Source organism: Callorhinus ursinus, unplaced genomic scaffold (assembly GCF_003265705.2).
Source record: "Callorhinus ursinus isolate GAN/ISIS: 27379988/994484 unplaced genomic scaffold, GSC_fseal_2.0 scaffold11, whole genome shotgun sequence".
Lineage (NCBI taxonomy): Eukaryota > Metazoa > Chordata > Mammalia > Carnivora > Otariidae > Callorhinus > Callorhinus ursinus.
In genome coordinates, this window is record NW_027397073.1 from 38775401 (window position 1) to 38795457 (window position 20057).

Below are 20057 nucleotides of genomic sequence, written 5' to 3' on the forward strand. Positions count from 1 at the left end.
AATCAAGTTCTAATCAAATAAATCAAAATTTCTATTGTGATTATAACTAATTTCCTAATGTAATATTGTTTTATAATTTAATAAAATTATTATCAGGTGAAAGTAAGCATAATTTTTAGGTGATTCATGATCATAAACAGCTCTATGATATATTTAAACAAGAAAAAGATTAAATAATCATTAAACTGTGTAGTGCTAACCAAAATATAGATAGCTAGATAATTGAAACATTACTAGATATTAACAGTAGTTAATAAGAAGTAAGATTTTAAATTTTTCTTTTGATAGAGCAAGTGGTAGGGAGCAGAGGGAGAGGGTGAGGGAGAATGCTAAGCAGGCTCCATGCACAGTACAGAGCCCAACGTGGGGCTTGATCTCACGACCCTGAGATTCTGACCTGAGCCAAAATCAAGAGCCAAATGAACAGAATTCAGCTACACAGAATAACTTGGATGAATCTTGTAATCATAATATTGAGCAAAAGAAGACACAATAATAGTATATACAATGTGATCCTGTTCAAAAACTAACAAATTTTCATGATGGTGATAGACATCAGGATTGCAGCGCCTATTGGATGGCTGTCACTGGGAGAGCACACATAGGAATTTCTGCTGACAGTGTTCAGTTTTTTCTGTCTGAATGAAGGCATTACTTGTCCATTCACAGTGAACTGTAATAAGGTGTATTCTTTGATTTGCATACTCTTCTTTATAAAAGTTCTACTTCAATAAAATGTTATGTTTAAAAACAGAGATTATTATATAAATTGTTAATTCAGTCCAACAAAAAATAAATTCAATAATTTATTAATCTATTATTGAATTCATATTACATGCATAAAGTTTCTATATATACATATATATATAAAAGGGAAAGTTCCTGCTTTCAGTGAACCCCCAAGGTAATAATTATCATAGAAGCTAAACTTTCTTAGCAGCCTAATAAGTATGATTAGAAAGGCAGGAATGGCTTTAGCTAGCAGGAAATTTTGGAGCTGCAGCTTATTTTAGCCATTAGTGACTTATTACCTGTGATTTCTTTCCCCCATTCATTTCTGTGGTTTTCTAGAAGTATTCTGCCTTATATGATGATCTCAAATTTATTTAATTATTTTTCCTCTTAGAAATAGGATAGCCTTAGTGATGTTTTACACATAAAGTAAAAAAAGATAAAATGTACACTTTTTGCATGGCTGTATACCCACTACCTTATAAATGCTTGCAGGTAGGACCTGTCTGTATTTGCCCCTATTATGGAATCCTCATGGACTAATCTAGTCACTAATCTACAGACACATTGCTGATGTGCATTAAATATTTGTTGAATGTCATTTTTGGTAGAAAATATTCATTTGTTACACACTATACATTATAAGAGATACAAAAAATAATATAAAGGTCAGTTGTTTTCATTATTTCATGGTTAACATCAGAAATAGTTTCATGTATCTTTATTTTTACTTTTGTAGTGATTTTATTATCTCATAGTTGTGGCCAGTAGACTAATATTATAACTTTATGCTTATGACAAGCTTTATAATCAAGGTTTATACTTAAAGAAAATGTAGACCTGAATATCAAATGTATGTTTGTGAGAGTGTATATGTGTTTGTGCATGTGTGTGTGTTTGTGAGTCCTGAACACTTGCTTTATATGAAATGCAGTTTAAGTGTTGGGGATATCATTTAAAGGTATATTCTCCTAGATAGATAATAAACATGTGAAATGATAATTTTTTTAAAATTCAGTCACTGATAACTCTTGTGAGGAAGAAAAAAATGGATAATGTGCTTAGGTGACAGGGCCAGGGAAAGATTGGGAGCTCTGCTTTAGCAAGGACCTTTAGGAATGCCTGTCTTAACATTTGAATTGAGACTTGAATGAAGAAGACATGCCAGCTTTGAGCTGATCCGGGGAAGAAATATGCAAAAGCCCAGTATTTGGATAAAGATCCTATGTGTTCTGGAAACAGAATGGAGGTCAGTGTTTCCGGAAAATTGTATGTGGGTAGAGTAATTTAAGGAGACAAATGTTGGCAAAGCAGACAGGGCCCAGATACTGCAAGCCCATAAGTGGGCTGTGCTAAAGGAATACAGATGAAAACATTGAATGCATTTAAAGTATCTTAACATTTTATTTTAGAAAGATCTGTTGAGCAGCTTAGCGAAGGATGGACTTTAGTGCATATAGGAAGGATGACAGCTTTTTTGGTAATTCAGAAAAATTATAATGATGACACAGATCAAGGTTTTTTTCAATAAAAATGGTAATGGCTAATTTCAGATATATTTTGGAGGAAGTGCCAACCAAATCTTTTGATAAATGGAATATAAATGTGAGGGAAAGAAATGGTCAGGCTGTTTGCTGAGGTAATAAGGACTTGAGGAAAGTGTGAGGAGGATTTTGGAGAAGATATAATTATGTCTCCTTGGGCCATATTAAATTTCAGATTCTTACTAGCTCTTCAAATGGAAATGAAAAGTAAAAATTAGATACATGGGTCTATAGCACAAAGGTGAGGAAGACATAAATTTTGATTCATAAAATTAAAAGGACAGGATGAAATGTCTAAAAAGAGTAAGTAGTTAAAAAAGTAGTGAGAATTTACATTTCCTGCAATGTTGATAATAGAGAATGTAAGACCCTTATAAATGGAGCATAAATAGGATGTACATTCTTTAAATGCCATGTTGTGCTTATGGGAAAGTAAAGGAAACCCTCCGGGACCAATGCAAGGGAAACTTAACAACTTCAAGTTAAATTTTTAGTTGATATTTGGCTGCTCTGAAAATATGAATTGGAGAATAACTTTGCTGATCTTGGTAAACAGGGTAATTAAATTTTAGTGTCTTCAGATATAGGCCATGGGCTATGAATCTGAGCAAGTAAGGGAGCGGGATAAAGTAAGGCATTTGAATGGGGAGAGCAGAAAAAAAATATACCCACAAGCAAAGGCAGAGACAAAGAAAGTGTGTTTGCCTAAGCCTGAAACCTGGGTAGGGAAAAACAAGTGAGGACAGTCCGGCTTCTTTTCACAATTTTTTGATGTCTTCATTTATGTATACCATCTAGGTGGTCTTAACCAAGAAATGATCATTGTAAGAAATTATCTTGCTTTGATAAATATTCTCTAGAAAAATAAATTGGCTGAAGCCACACAAGATTTTCTCAGATAAAGTAAAGCTTTTAAAGATGAGCTCACAAAATATAAAACAGTAGGGAAAATTCCAACATGAATGAGAGTTAGCAGAAATAATCGGCAGTATATTTACACCCCCAATAATTTCAAATGATAGAATAATTCTGCCTAAGTAAGTTTAAAATGGTTAAAGGGAACAAAACAAACTCATAGAACACTATCAGAACGGTTCAGGAAGGTTTGAAAAAGAACCCACCAAAATTGGATTCATTTTGATTAAAGATTTTATTAATTAAATAGCACATGCAGCTGGGAGGGAAAAGAATCAGTACACTTGGAAACATGTGAAGAGGAACCCAGAATGCAGCACAGAGAACAAAAGAGACAAAACATATGGAAGAAATGTTAAGAATTTTGGAGAAGAGAATGAGAAATAAAAGAAAATGGGAAAGCATTATTCAAAGAGACAATGGCAGATAACAGTCCCTAATTCTTTAAAAGTATGAATCCTTAGATTCAGACATCATAATAAATCCCAAACAAGATAAACTCAGAAAGAAAACTTTAATTTTCTTCATACTATAGGTTACTCATATTGGAAGGAAAAGTTGCAAACATGATGTATTTTATCAAACAAATGTATTCTACTGTGATAATATCTGCAAACCACTTTCCTGCCTCTTTACATTTAAGTGGTAAATGGTACTTCCTCTTTAAGGCCAACACCTCTTTCTCTGCTCTTGATCTTAATCCCTTTTGCCCTGCTCAGGACGTAGTGTTATTCTTATCACTTCTATTTCTGACATCTTCATTACTTTTTTCCTTCAGCCTATATTCATCATTAACCCTCTTCCAAGCTAAAATGAAAGCCTTGCCTTCGTTCTAGTTGTATTTTCGGCAATCATGCAGTTATTTCCCTTACATTCCCATTAAAATTTTCACATAATTAGCAATATTTGCTAGATTATTAACAGTATTTGCTTGACTATTAATCACTTTTTGACACACAGCAGTCTGGCTTTTGAAACTCCCATGCTACCAAAATTTATCTCACTGAAGTTAAAAACAACAATAACAGCAACAACAAACATCTCCCTTTCTAAATCCACTGGATGCCTTTATTGTTATTGTATGTCTTTTTTCCTCCATGTGAACCAAGCATTTGTGTCTATGCTTTCTCTGATGCTATCTCTTTTTGAGATTCAGCATGTCACTCCCTTGGTTCTCCCTTTGTCTATGAAGCTGTTCTCTCTAGCAATGCTACAGTGGCTCATTTATCTCTGCCTGTCTCTTAATAGATTAACTCAGGGTTCCAACCGCAGCCCATTTATGTCCTTGGTCTACTTTCAATTCCAGAGATTTTTATCTACTCTCATTATCTTAACATCTGTCATACTTTTCTTTACTTTTTAATCTCTATCCACATCTTTATTTCTCCTGATAGTATCATTTTGACTATCTCCTCTCTCCCCTAGCATCACATCTTGACACCATTACCCATCAAGTTACTTGTTTGAGGCATCATCCTATAAACCTTTCTACCTGCTTACAGCCAACATCTTACCAACTTCTTTAAGTCTGTCTTTTAAATGGTGCTTTTCTTTCTGTCTGTTTTAATTACCAATGAAATAAATCATGCCCTAATTGTCTCTTAGTTGGAATATTAAAATAGGCTTCCAACTAGTCTGCCTTACTCAAGTAAAAGTTTCAGAGTCTCCCTCCCGACTATAGCATGAAGTCTAAGCTCCCAGACTGTTAGATTAGACACTTTAATCTGTTACTTGTAAAACTTCAGACTCCTCTTGTACCACCTCTTTCCATGATCTCAATATTCTAGCCTATTAAAATGCTAATATATCCAAACATATTGTTTTAAGCTTTAATCTTTGTCTGTGGTATTCATCTGATTGAAATTTCCTTCCTTTTCCTCCCCCTCCCCCTTTTCCTCTTTTTCTGGCTTAAAAAATATATATATGATTAATTGATCATTCATACAATAGGTCAAACATTAGCTCTTCCCAGGTGCTTTCCCTGTTGGTAATTTATTTTCCCCTATTCCCAAAACAAGGTGGTATTAAATGCTTCTCTGTTTTTTTGTTACTGTACTAATGATTGCACCAAGATCTGTTATTTTGAGTGTCTTTTTTCCTTCGTGAGAATATAAATTGGGAAGCTTAGTTTTAATTCATCTTTGTATCCCAGTCACCTAGCATAGCATTTGATATGCAATCAATGCTCATAAGTATTCATTTAACTAACCTCCTGTGATTTCATATATTTTTTGCCCAGGACTTGTCTCACTGTGCACAGTTACTGATGGTTTGTTTATGTTTCCTCTCAGCTAAGCTCCTTGCTTTTAGGCATTGTGCGTGTTTGTGTGTGTCTGTGTGCTTGTCTGTGTTCTTCTCAGTAGGTGTTAAATAAATCACATAATGAACTAATGAAAGCTGAATATAAAAATTTGTTATCCTTATTTCTTTCTTTGCTTCAGTATCTCTGTGCTTCTATTCACTCTGCTATATGTTTGTTCTGATGTCACCTGTGATATCTCATTTTTCTCCAAAGTAATGTTAATGATTATTTACCTTTTTTATTTATCTTTCTTTTTCTAATTGTCTTCCATTTCATTAAACCAGATGGCACTGTAATAAAGATCCATGCTGTTGATACTTTCTGATTAACAAAAAATGACTTATTAAATCATTTGTGTATGTTATTCAGTGTGTATAAGTACAGTGTATGTATTATTCTCGATATTTAAACCTAATCTTTGTAACAACCTTAATGGTAGGTATTATTACCCAAATTTCACAGGTAGGGAAATTTTTGTGTATGAAACCATCCTCCCGTATTACATAAAGAACAATTAGAATTTGATTGTGGGTATATCTGAATCCAAAATTTATGTTCTTTCTCAGAAATACTGCCTCTCTATCTCCACTGGCAAGTCTTGTTTCCTATTTCTGACATGTTATAGCAGACTGTGGATATGACATTTACTACTTCCAAAAAAAAAAAAAAATCAAAGCCTATTGAATTCTCCATCTCTATTTGGCTATACTACTGCTTTCTCAAAAGAGCTCAGTTCTTCTTACTCTTTTATTTTTTATTCTTCCATTTACCTGAATCACCTTCCCCTAATCCCAGCTTCTTTTTTCCTTAAGTCTAAAAATAATAGCCTTTTAAACAAATCACTCATACTCCTACATCTATTGAATGCCCTCGTGAAAATTCCCCAAATTTTGACTGATACATATATTCTAAGATTGCACTAGAATACCATCTCACTATTTGATGTCATTTCCAACTGTTACACTATTTGAATAAATGACATAATTAATTCAGTATATGATCTATAGTTCATTTTAAAAATGGCAACATTGAAAGATAGATGTCATATTTCTTAACAGATGTTTGTTCATTACTCTGCATACAAATATTTGCAAGCCCTTTTGGTGATGATAATGCTACATCATTGTTTACCTTGTAGTATAATGTATAATTAGTAATTTTGTCTTTCAGATAAGCCAGCATCCTTTAGAAATGGACCTTTTACACTTGGGACATTTGACTTGAGCAAGCAACTTTACTTGATTGCTTATTCACATGATAGGCAGGCTTCAGTAACCTAAGTCAAGGAAAATGAACTTGTTTAAGATGATTTGAAATTGATTAACTTGTATTTAGTTTGCTTGAAGTTCACTGTGTGGTGTGAATTTCTATATAGCCATTTTCTTACTTTCAAGCTCTGTAAAATATCTGCTCCTAATGCTCTACTGTACCTCAAGCAAGACAATGTCATTGTAACTGCAGTGATCCAAAGATGGGGTTGATAATCGAGGGAAATGAGCAAAAAAGCTATTGAACACCATAAAGACATACTGGTATATTTTATGAAATGTGTTTATCAAGAGTTAACAAAATAGTGATTTGTTTGTAGAGATAGCAATTAGAATACTATTGAAGTTGTTAAATAGCCTGGAATACTCAGAATGAATCCACAGGGTATTGTGTTTTTCATACTTGCTTAGCTGTATCTTACCAGCCTATTAATTTGAGTTACTTCACAGGAGTATAGAATATGATTTTTTACCAGCACATTTTTCAGTGAATATTCTTAAACTATTTTGCTTTTATTTTATTTTTTACTTTTTCAGCTATTGAAAGAGAAAATGCTATATGCACCATTCAAAATTAACTACTCACCAATATTTTAGCCTATTTTAGACATTTTTTAAGGAATTAAAATATTACAAATAAATTGCTCTCCCCGTTTCTGTTCTCTCTGTGTCTCTGCAGAGGCAATCAAAACCTGAATTTGGTTTGTATTTAGTACATGCAAGAACTTGGATTCTCAATTTTTAGACCTCCACATTCCCAACAGTCTTTTCTTCCATCTCATACCAACCACCTTCTCTTATAGTTTTACCCTTACATCTTACCATTTCCATTAATGGAGTCACCTTGTGGTCTCAATTTTAAGAATCCACTCTCTCACAACTGATGCCTTTCTTTCCGGCTTACTTACTCTACTATTACCCTCCAACAAGTATTTGACACTTTAAGATGACCAGTTTATTATCCCTACTAATTTATATCCCACCCTTTTGTCCTTCCTTCTTTTTTATACAGAACCTAGTTAATATCTCACCAAAATAAGCATTCATTTAAATAACCTTCAAATTTTATTTCTGTGACTTGAAAAGCCCTATTATTTAACTAAAGCAGGATCCCAACAACTGAATGTGGCTAAAGTAAAACACAGCTGTGTTAATTAATTTCAGCTGGGGTGGATCATGTTTTGGTGGGCCCTAAAGGACAAGATGATGGGATATAAATAATTAGTAGAGCCCTAAGTGTTATAGAATGTGAGATCTCTTCATGAAGAATACAAGATTATGAATATAGAATTCCCACAACCAATTCAGTGCCACTTGACAAGGATAAATTGTCAGAAAAAGAAAATAGTCTTAATAAATTTTGGTTAAAATATCTTATTTTTACAAACTCTATAAAAAATGTATGACCATTTGAAAACACTGTTGGAGGGGCGCCTGGGTGGCTCAGTCGTTAAGCGTCTGCCTTCGGCTCATGTCATGATCCCAGGGTCCTGGGATCGAGCCCTGCATCGGGCTTCCTGCTCAGCCAGGAGCCTGCTTCTCCCTCTCCTGCTCCCCCTGCTTGTGTTCCCTCTCTAGCTGTCTCTCTCTGTGTCAAATAAATAAATAAATGAATCTTAAAAAAAAAAGAAAAAGAAAACACTGTTAGAGACACTCAAAAGACTTTACAAGGGATTGGGGTCAGTTAGAGGCCCTCATATTTAAGCTTCATTAGTACTGCAGTAAATTTACTTCTGAGTAGAACTTAAATTCTATGATTATAAATATCAAGTCAAATTCACCACTACCAAAAAATTTTTAGACAATTCAGTTTTTCTGAGAACTATTTCACATCTTATCACTCTTCATTCCTAATACCCACATCATCCTCATTTTAAAGCTAATAATCTTCCCAAATAATTAATAGAGGACATAGAAGCAATCAAATGAAAATTACCTCTTTCTCTTGATAGGCTATTTGTGTCTGTCTTTACATACTCTGTGTTCCTCTCTATTAACATATGATAACAGAAGCAGCTCTTACATAGGAGTTCCGGTCACCCACACACTTGCCAAATGGATGCCATTTACTCTTTTTTAAAGAAGATTTTATTTATTTGAGAGAGAGAAAGAGCATGGGGGGGGGGTTTGCTGCAGAGTTAGAGGGAGAAGTGATCCCAAGACCTTGACATCATGACCTGAGCCAAAAGGCAGACACTTAACCAACTAAGCCACCCAGGCACCCCTGGATGCCATTTACTCTTACACATTTAGGAGCTTTGCAACTACAATTATCTCCTCTTTCCCATGAATTATCATTATTTCTCTCTACTTTAATAGCATATGAACATTGCATAATACTGCTCATCTTAGAAAAGAAGAAAACACAAGATAAAATAGAGTCCTGCCTTCCAGCTCTGCCCTCCTATTCTTTATAGCAGATCTTAAGTGCACATTCCTGTTTCCATGAACTCACATTCCATTTTCTATTCAATCCATTCAAACAAGGATTATCTCAAAGTATCATAGTCTAAATCCAAAGTCATTTTTTCTTATCAATTTAAAAGTACTTTCATGATTTATTTAGTTTTTTAAAAATTATATATACTTAAAGTTTACATTTGGTTTTTACCTTCCGAGTTACAGAAATTCCTTATATATTTTGGATATTAACATTTTACCACATTAGTGGTTATCACATAAATGGTTTGAAATAGATTTTCTCTCATTAAGTAGGTTGGCTTTTCAAATTATTGAAAGTTTTCGTTTTGTTTCTGTACAGAAGCCTTTTAATTTAACATGGTCCCACTTGATTTTTTAGTTTGTTTCCTGTGCTTTTGGTGTCATGTGTAAAAAAAAAAATGCCAAGACCAGTGTCAAGGAGAGTCTTCCCTATATTTCTTCTGGGAGTTTTATAGTTTTAGTTCTTGTATTTAAGTCCTTAATCCATTTCAATTTAATTTTGTAAGTGGTGTAAGATAGGGGTCCAGCCAATTTAATTCTTCTTCTGCATGTGGCTGTCCAGTTTTCCTAACACCATTTGTTGAAGAGACGATTTTTCCCCCATGTGTGTTGCTGACATCCTTGTCAAAAGTTTTTTTCTGGGCTCTTCATTCTGTTTTATTTGTATATGTGTCTGTTTTTTATGCCAGTATCATACTGCTTTGATTACCATGGCTTTATAATATTGTTTGAAATAAGGAAATGTGATACCTCCAGGTTTGTTCTTCTTTTTCCAGATTGCTTTGACTATTTGGGGTCTTTTGTGGCTTTGTGCAAATGTTAGGATTTTTTTTCTATATCTGTGAAAAATGCCACTTGAATTTTAATAGAGATTCATTGACTCTCTAGATTGCTTTGGGTAGTATAGACATTTTAACATTATTAAATATTCCAATCCATAAACACAGGATATCTTTCCATATCTTTGTCTTCCTCAGTTTCTTTCATCAGTGTCTTATGTACAATGTCAGTGTATAGATCTTTCATATCCTTAGTTAAATTTTATCCTACATATTTTATTATTTTTTGATGCCATTCTAAATGAGATTGTTTCACTTTTTTCAGATAGTTCATTGTTTATATATAGAAATGCAACAGATTTTTGTATATTGATTTTGTATTCTACAACTTTACTGAATTTTATGTATTAGTTCTAACAGTTTTTTGGTGGAATTTTTTAGGGTTCTCTTTATATAAGATCATGTCATCTGCAAACCGAAAATTTTAACTCTTCCTTTCTAATTTGGATACATTTTACTTCTTTTTCTTGCTTAAATACTCTAAGACTTCCAGTACCGTGTTGAAAAAGATACAGTAAGAGTGGGCACCTTTGTCTGTTCCTGATCTTAGAGGAAAACCTTCAGCTTTTTACACTGAGTGTGATGTTAACTGTCATATGTGGCCTTTATTATGTTGAAATACATTACCTGTATATACAATATTTTGAGAGTTTTTATCATAAATGGATGTTGAATTTTGTCAAATTCTTTTCTTCTTCTATTAACATGGTCATATTTTTATCCTTAATTCCACTAAAGTGGTGTATCACATTTACTGATTTGCATATTTGAACCATCCTAGCTTCCCAGAGATAAAGCCCAACCAATGGGTAAAGCCCACTTGATAATGATGTATGATCCTATTAATTTGTTGTTGAATTCAGATTCCTAGGATTTTGTTGAAGATTTTTGCATCTATATTGATCAGGGATATTGGCCTGTAATTTTCTTTTCTTGTAATCTCCTTGTCTGGCTTTGGTATCAAGGTAATGCTGGCCTCATAAATTGAGTTTGGAAGCTTTCCCTCCTCTTAAATTTTTTAGAAGAGTTTGAGAACAATAGGCATTAATTCCTCTTTAAATGTTTGGTAGAATTCACCAGTAAAGCAGTCAGGTTGGGTCTTTTTTTAATTAGATAAAGATAAAGATGTCATGATCAGGGTCCTGGGAGTTTTTGATTACTGGTTCGGTTTTCTTATTCATCGGTGATCTGTTCAGATTGTCTATTTTTTCATGATTCAGTCTTGGTAGATTGTGTGTTTCTAGGAATACATTTCTTCTGGGGTATCCAATTGGTTAGCATATAATTGTTCATAATAGTAGTTTCTTTGATCATTTATATTTCTGTGTTATCAGTTGTAATGTAGCCGTTTCATTTCTGATTTTATTAATTTGAGTTTTCTTTTTCTCTCTCTCTTTTTAATGTAGTTAAAGGTTTGTCAGTTTTTACATATTTTTTTTAAAGATTTATTTATTTATTTGAGAGAGCGAGAATGAGAGAAAGAGAGAGTACATGAGAGGGGGGAGGGTCAGAGGGAGAAGCAGGCTCCCTGCTGAGCAGGGAGCCCGATGTGGGACTCGATCCCAGGACTCCGGAATCATGACCTGAGCCGAAGGCAGTCGCTTAACCAACTGAGCCACCCAGGCGCCCTACATATTTTTTTTAAAAAAAACATTTTTTTTGTTGGTGATCTTTTCTATAGCTTGGTTTATTGCATTTGTTTCTGCTCTGATTGTTATTTCTTTTCTTCTAACTTTGGGCTTAGTTTGTTCTTACTTTTCTAGTTCTTTGAGATATAAAGTTAGGTGGTTTGAGATTTTTTTTTAATGTACGCACTTATTATTATCAATTTCCCTTTTAGAACTGCTTTTTGTATGTTGTATTTCAAATTTTTTTCATTTTTTCTTTACCCATTGGTTGAGTTCTTGGTCTTTAAGTCTTTTCTTCCCAATGCTGTAGCTTTCTATAAACCTATAGCCTTCATCAGTACGTTGGTTCTTTCACAAACAAGTACAACTGATAGAAACCCCTGCTGTGATGCAGTGAACCTTGCCCAGGTAACACATACCTTCAGCTAGTTTCTGGCTGATTCTCCTCTACTTTTATTTTGCTTTCCAGTTTTATTTCTATTCTATAGAGATGGTTACCTCATTTGTGAATGTAGCTATGTCTTATTTTTATTTTCTTCTTATCTTGTATGCCTCAATGGTATGTATCTGGAAAAAGGTGGTATCCAATCTAATGTCTTACTTTTTCCCTCTATTAACTCTTTCTTCTTAGCTATTGGTTTTCTTTTTGGTTTTTTGTTTGTTTTTTAAAGATTTTATTTATTTATCTGAGAAAGCACAAACGGCGGGGACAAGCAGAGGGAGAGGGAGAAGCAGACTCCCTGCTGAGCAGAGAGCCCAACACAGGGCTGGATCCCAGGACCCTGAGTTCATGACCTGAGCCGAAGGCAGATGCTTAACCAAATGAGCCACCCAGGCGCCCCTGGTTTTCTTTTTGAAAGTTTTGTTTTACTTACTAATTTTCTTTTGTTAAGTTTTGTTTCTCTTTTTCATGGACTGCATTTTTCTCCTATTTGATTATTCTTAATAGCAATGTTATATAGGATTAGAAGGGATGGATTGATATAGAAAGAATAAATCCTCTGAAAGCTGAACATTTGAGGTCTCCAAGCCTTTTTTATTGATATCCTTCTGAGGTTGAGCACAGCTTGACAATTAAGAGTAGCCAACAGGAAAAGCAGAAAAATAAATAGAATTTTGGGTCATATTCTTTGTATTCAAGTTTTAGTTAAGTATCTGGTTATTTTATATTTTTGGCAACATTTAAAGCATGACCTTATTCCTTTTTTACTATTATTAAATATATTTGCCTCAATATATACTCTTTTGAAATAATCATATCAATTTTTTTGTTTTGTTTTTTACAGTATAAAGAAAAAAGCAGAGTTTGAGTCTGAAATCCAATCTTCGATGAAACTAAGGTCAAAAAATGATGAATTTCTTAAACAATTATACAGGGAAGCTTATCATCTTGGTGCTATTTTCCACCTAACCAAAGTTAAAACAGAGGAATTAGAAGAGAAAATAGCAGAAGTGAGAAGAAAATTCAAGGTTTGTATCTCTGTGTTCTGCTTAGTTGTAAAAAACGGTAATTAACCTCAGTTTTATTGATTTGTTGATGATAGTTTGATTTTAATTTAAGTTATAATAGCCTTTTAAAATAATTACTCCTTCTAACAAATCTGAATAAAATCATTTCTCTTCAGACGCCCAGCATGAATAGAAGAGGAATGGGGCTCAGTGTAGCAAATCAACATTTAACGTCTGCTTTTTCCTATTACTGACCATAAACTACCTGGATCACCAGAAGAATGGTGGTTGGTTTAAACTCATCCTGTGTATCTAATGTATAATAATAGTTCCTGCCTATGGGAAGAAGCGTTGCTGGGAAGTGCCCTTGCACCTTACTAATATAAGAAAAGGGATTACCTACATCAGGCCTGCAAGTTACTGGATTCCTGAGCACCAAGCAATGCTTAGTAGACCATAGTGTTTCCACAGAAACAACTGCTCATAGGCCACAAATCTATTCCTAAGTGAGAAACATGATGAATAGCCACCCCCTGTCATTTGGTATAGACGCTAGCAAAGTCAACTCCATTTTGCCACACATAAAGGACCACTTTAACAGGCTACTTCTGTCCATCACACATCATATTCACACTCCTCCCATCTTTAGCATTTACTTATTGAATACTTATTATCATACAATTGTTTGTAAAATTCAGAATCTGTGTTCTGTGTTCAGTGAAGACTTTCTCTTGTGCTTTCTAAATTTAGGACACTTAGATTGTCTTCCAATAAATGTTTCTATACCTGAGAGACTAGGATTTTGTTCCCACATTGAATCCAGCTGCTCGATGGACTTGGTGTATTTTACCTCTATCCCTTCCCATGGATTACTTAATGGGTTTTTTATGCCATATATGTTCCAAAATTAGTATGATAGAAACTATATGTATAGTAAAAATTAACCTCAAAGTTATTTCATTTTTTTTATCTTTTTTTTTTAAAGATTTTATTTATTTGACAGAGAGAGAGACAATGAGAGAGGGAATACAAGCAGGGGGAGTGGGAGAGGGAGAAGCAGGCTTCCTGCTGAACAGGGAGCCTGACGTGGGGCTCGATCCCAGGACCCTGGGATCATGACCTGAGCCGAAGGCAGACGGTTAACCACTGAGCCACCAGGCGCCCCCACCTCAAAGTTATTCTAAAAATATAAAGCATGTGATTATACATATGGTTTAGCATATATAATAACCCAGTAGATGTTGTTTTATCTTATATTATATTAAAATTATATTCTTTAATTTTTCGTTAGTCTGTGTTTCTCAATGGCCAATAATTAATTTTTTTTTCCACTGAGGATATCAGTGAAGACATCAACCCCTGATTTGGTCACTTAACAATGTTTCTTAATTTTTTCAATTGACAGGAAACCTTTGTTCACATATTTATCTCATAGCTGTCATAACCTGCCTTCAGTTCTTCAGCTATATGGCTTCACTAGCCCGAGGCACTCATCTATTAAGAAGGATGTTATATTGAATTGTTTATTTTTTTTTTCTAAGTATTCCTGATGCCATAAAATACAGTTTATAGGTTGAGTGCAAATTTGATGTAACTCCACTGTTCTTGCTTTACCAACCTAAGGCAAAGTGTAAGTGTCCCCCTGGTTTTATTCAAGCAAAATTGAAGAAAGTATTAATCAGGTCCTTTCTCTACCCTTTAGTAGCTAAGACACAGAAAGAAGCAACAGAAAGAAATTATGCATTTTAGGAAGTAATTCCCCATTACTAAACACTTAAACTAATCTCTGAGCTGAATATATAGGGGATTAATTTTCTTTGGTGTATCTGTGTCAGAGTGGTAATGAATTAAAAATAAATTTCTAGATAGTCCTTAGATAATTCAGGTTTGGAGTAATTCAGGTTTGTAGTTTTGCCTTTGTAATGACCCCACTGTCTCTCATTGACTAAGTAATAAAAATCTATTTAATTTTCTGAGTCTTGGCATCATGTTTTTCTTGCAGGTAACTTTGTATATTTGTTGGTTCTGCCCTTAATTCATGTCTTCTAGAAATTATAGCATTACCGCATCTGAGCTAGCTTTGAGAAATAACCTTTTGAAACCTTAGAGGTAAAATTTCTGAGTTATGTTTCCTCAAATTAATGTACCTGTACAATCCTCAGTAAGACTTAGGCAGTCTTAGACTAGAAACAACCCTGAACAATCAAGATATTTGGCAGTTTCTGGAATTTTCCAGCTATTACAGATAATTAGTCCCAATTTTTTCATACCTTCAATCCCGATAACTCACCTATTCAGAAAAGGCACAGTTAGCTAAGTCCCAGGATGAAATTATCCACAGGGATAGGAGAGAAGTCAATAAAAAGGTAGTATGTATTCAGTTATGGTATTGACAGAATGAACAGAAAATCATTCAGTGTTGTCTGAAGAATGTAATACCATAACAAGAAAAATCTTGAAAGCTTATCAGATATTAAGTACTTCTCAATGTTTAAATAGAAGGTTTTTGTGCAAGCTGCAGGAATTTGGAGGGTTTTTTGAACATACTAGAATTTTGGTGGAAAAGAAGAACATCAGGCCACTCTGGTTCTAGGTTAAAAATCATAGTACTAGAACTAAGTGAAACTTAGTAGAAAAGAAGAAAGGAAGTAGAAAGGAAGACAGTTTTCTGCAAGCCTACTGTAGGCTACTCTTTATATATGTTAATTCACTGTGCATAATACTGTGAAGGTGTTATTAATTTGTTCATTTTGGGGTGAAATGATTTGCCCAAAGTAGCATAGTTTTTAGGTAACTGTAGAATTTGGGGACAAGGTTTTCTGATTCTGAAGTTGATATAAACTAGTCAGTCAGACACTAAGGAGATATATACTCCAACCAAAAAAGATTCATTCAGGCTCAAAATTTCAAAATAACCATATTAGGATCACCTTTTAGACTTTATTTTTTAGTATTAGGGTCCCCACAAAATTGAGAGAAGATACAGAGATTCCCCATATACCTCTGGCCCCCACACATGAATAGCCTCCACCATTGTCAACATCCCCCACCAGAGTGGGACATTTTTTACCAAGGACTAACCTATATTGGATAATCGTAATTACCTAAAATTTATAGTTTACATCACAGTTCACTCTTGGTGGTGGTGTGTACATGCCTAGATTTTGAACAAATATATAACAATATGTATCCATCATAGTAGTATCATACAGAGTATTTTCACTGCCTGAAAAGTTCTTAGTGCTCTACCTGTTCATCCCTTCTCCCTCTGATGGCAACTATGGCAACCACTGGCATTTTACTGTCTCCATAGTTTTGCCTTTTCCAAAATATCATATAGTCGGAATCATATAGTATATAGCCTTGTCAGATTAGATTGTTTCACTTAACTAATATGCATTCAAGATTCCTTCATGTCTTTTTTTTTAAGATTTTATTTATTTATTTGACAGAGAGAGACAGCTAAAGAGGGAACACAAGCAGGGGGAGTAGGAGAGGAAGAAGCAGGCTTCCCACGGAGTAGGGAGCCCGATGTGGGGCTCGATCCCAGGACCCTGAGATCATGACCTGAGCAGAAGGCAGCAACTTAACGACTGAGCTACCCAGACGCCCCTCCTTCATGTCTTCATGGCTTGATAGCTCGTTTCTTTTTAGTACTGAATAATATTCTTTATCTGGATTGCCATAGTTTATTTATGTATTCACCTATTAAAGAGCATCTTGGTTTCTTCCAAGTTTTGGCAGTTATAAATAAAGCCACTATAAGTATCCATGTGCAGGTTTTTATGTGGACATAAATTTTCATCTCCTTTGGGTATGAGTGAAGGAACATGATTGCTGGATCTTAGTATGTATTTAGTTTTATAAGAAACTGCCAAAGTGTCTTACAAAGTTACTGTACCATTTTGCATTCCTACCAGCAATGCATACATCCTTACCAATAGTTGATGTTGTCAGTGATTAGGATTTTGACTGTTGTAATACCCATGTAATGATATTTCATTGTTGTTTTTTAATTTACATTCCTGATGACAGATGATGTATAGCATCTTTTCATATGCTTATTTGCCATTGTATATCTTATTGGGTGAGTTGTATGTTAAGTTCATTACCCCTCCCTTAAAGTACTCTCTACACCCAACATGGGGCTTGAACTCACAGCCCCAAAATCAAGAGTCCCATGTTCCACTGACTGAACCGGCTAGGTGCCCCAACATCTTTAGCCCCCTTTTTAACATATTGTTTTCTTACTGTTGAGTTTTCAGAGTACTTTGTATATTTTGGATAACAGGTCTTTGTCAGATTTGTCTTTTGCAAGTATTTACTCCCAGTTTGTGGTTTACCTGCTCATTCTCTTGACTATGGCTTTCATAGAGCTGAAGGTTTTAATTTTAATGAACCCAGCTTATCGATTATTATTTTTTTTTCACAGATCATACCTTTGGTGGTGTATCTAAAATGTTATTGCCATATCCAAGATCATCTAGGTTTTCTTTTGTTATCTTCTAAGAGTTTTACAGTTTTTTTACGTACATTTAGGTTTATGATCCATTTTGAGTTAATATTTGTAAAAGGTATAAAGTACATCTAGCTTCATTTCTTTTTGCATGTGGATGTCCGGTTGTTCTGACATCACTTGTTGGAAATATTGTCTTTGCTCCATTGTGTTGTCATTGCTTTCTTGTCAAAGATCAATTGATTGTATTTCTGTGGGTCTATTTGTGTATTCTTTTACCAGTGCTGCACTGTCTTGAATAATGTAGCTTTATAGTATGTTTTCATGTTGAATGTGTTTACACCTCTTCCTTTTTTCTTTGTCAATATTGCATTGGCTATTCTGGGTCTTTTACCTCTCCTGATAAATTTTAGAATCACTTTGTCGATAGCCACATAATAACTTGATTAATATATCCTAATAACTAGGATATTGGTAGTAATTGAATTGAATCTACAGATTGTGTTAGGATGAACTGACTTCTTGACAATATCGAGTCTTCCTATTGTTAACATAGAATATCTCAACATTTATCTAGTTTTTTTTTATTTCATTCATCAGAGTTTTAGAGTTTTCCTTATATAGATCTTATGCATATTTTATTAGATTTAGAGTTAATTATTTCATTTTGGGGGAACTGATATGAATAATCATTGTTTTTAATTTATAATTTTACTTGTTCATTGCTAGCATATAGGAAAACAATGGAAGATTGTTTATTCACATTGTGTCCTGCACCTGTACATAATTACTTATTATTTCCAGGGGTACTTTTGTTAATTCTTTTGGATTTTTAAATATACAGTCATGTCATCTGTGAACAAAGGCAGATTTATTTATTCCTTCCAAATCTGTATATTTTTTATACTTTTTTTATCAATGTATTTCCAAGGTTTTCCAGTTCAATATTGAAAAGGAATGTTGAGATAAATCATCCTTGCCTATACCTGATCCTACTGGAAAAGCTTTAGTTTCTCACCATAAACTTTTATGTTAGCTATAGATTTTTTGTAAATATCCCAACCCCCTCCCTCCCACACACACATTTTAGCTTCAGTAATGCTGGTCTTACAGAATGAGTTAGGAAGCATCCCTCTGCTTCTATCCTCTGAGATTGTAGAGATTTAGTATAATTTCTTCCTTAAATGTTTGATAGAATTCACTAGTGAACCTGTGTGGGTCTGGTGCTTTCTGTTTTGGAAGGTAAATAATTATTAATTTCATTTCCTTAATAGCAGCATATTTAGATGATCTACCTCTTCTTATATGAGTTTTGGCAGATTATGTCTTTTAAGAAATTGTTCCCTTTCATCAAATGTATCCAGTTTTTCAAAATAGAGTTTTTCGTAGTATTCCTTTACTGTTCTTTCAATATCCAAAGGATCTGTAGTGATCACTTCTTTCTTTTCTGATATTAGTAATTTGTGTCCTCTCTCTTTTTTTCTTTATCTGGCTTCAGGCTGATCAATTTTATTGATCTTTTCAAAGAACCACATTTTGGTTTCATTGATTTTTTTCCCTGTGATTTTCTGTTTCCAATTTCATTGATCTCTGCTCTTAATTATTACTATTTCTTTTCTTCTGCTTAGTTTTGATTTAATTTTCTCTCCTTTTTCCAGTTTTTTAAGGTTGAAATCTAGATTATTGGTATTACATCTTTCTTCTTTTCTAATATATGCTTTCAGTGCTATAAATTTCTCTTTAAGCACTGCTTTTGCTGTATCCCACAAATTTTGATAAATTGTGTTTTTGTTTTTATTTAGTTCAAAATATTTATAAATTTTTTTAAGATTTATTCCTTAGCCATATGTTTTTTAGAAATATGTTGTTTAGTCTATATATTTTGGGATTTTCCAGTAAACTTTCTATTAATTGATTTCTAGTTTAATTCCGTTGTGGTCTAAGAGCAAATGTATGATTTCTAGCCTTCTTCGTTTAGGTGTTTAGGGATTACTTTTAATGCTAGAAAATGACAATCTGTTATGTCTTTACAGTGTTCTAGGGCACAGTAATCTGATCTATAACTTTATACTTTAGAAGGTTATGATTTTGCTTGGTTTTCTTTTTCAAGTATTTATAACAACCCTTAACTCTTCTTTAGAGAAAAATCTTGGCCCTCCCCTCAAATACTATCTGTTAATCTCTGAGATAAAGCTTATATAGGACCTTCATCTGAGCAAAGTAAAAATCAAAACCTTCTAAAAAACTTTCTCAGAGGTCATAAATTTTACCACTTCAGGCCTTCTTAGAGAATATCCAGTTCAATTAACAGTAAAATAGCTTTAATAAGCCAAAATGTGATTTGTGTACTATACAGCTTCTATCATGATTCTGATTGAGACTGATGATATTTTAAAATGGTTAGAAAATGGACATTCTAATAATTTATTTATTTTGATTCTTGAGGATTTATACCTATTAGTAAAATATAAAGTGTATTACT

The 20057-nt window shown here is 33.7% G+C and overlaps 1 protein-coding gene across 8 annotated transcripts in view; it reads left to right on the forward strand.

Annotated features, from left to right (window-relative positions):
- Positions 1-20057, forward strand: part of CCDC178 (coiled-coil domain containing 178) — a 427560-nt gene that overhangs the window by 126820 nt on the left and 280683 nt on the right. For all 8 annotated transcript variants that reach the window (XR_012379920.1, XR_012379921.1, XM_025886654.2 and 5 more), the window contains one exon: positions 12957-13140. Coding sequence is in view for 6 of the 8 variants with exons in the window: in XM_025886654.2 (XP_025742439.1) it covers positions 12957-13140 (184 nt within the window). In the remaining 2 variants the exon portion in view is untranslated. The remainder of the gene's footprint in view (positions 1-12956; positions 13141-20057) is intronic.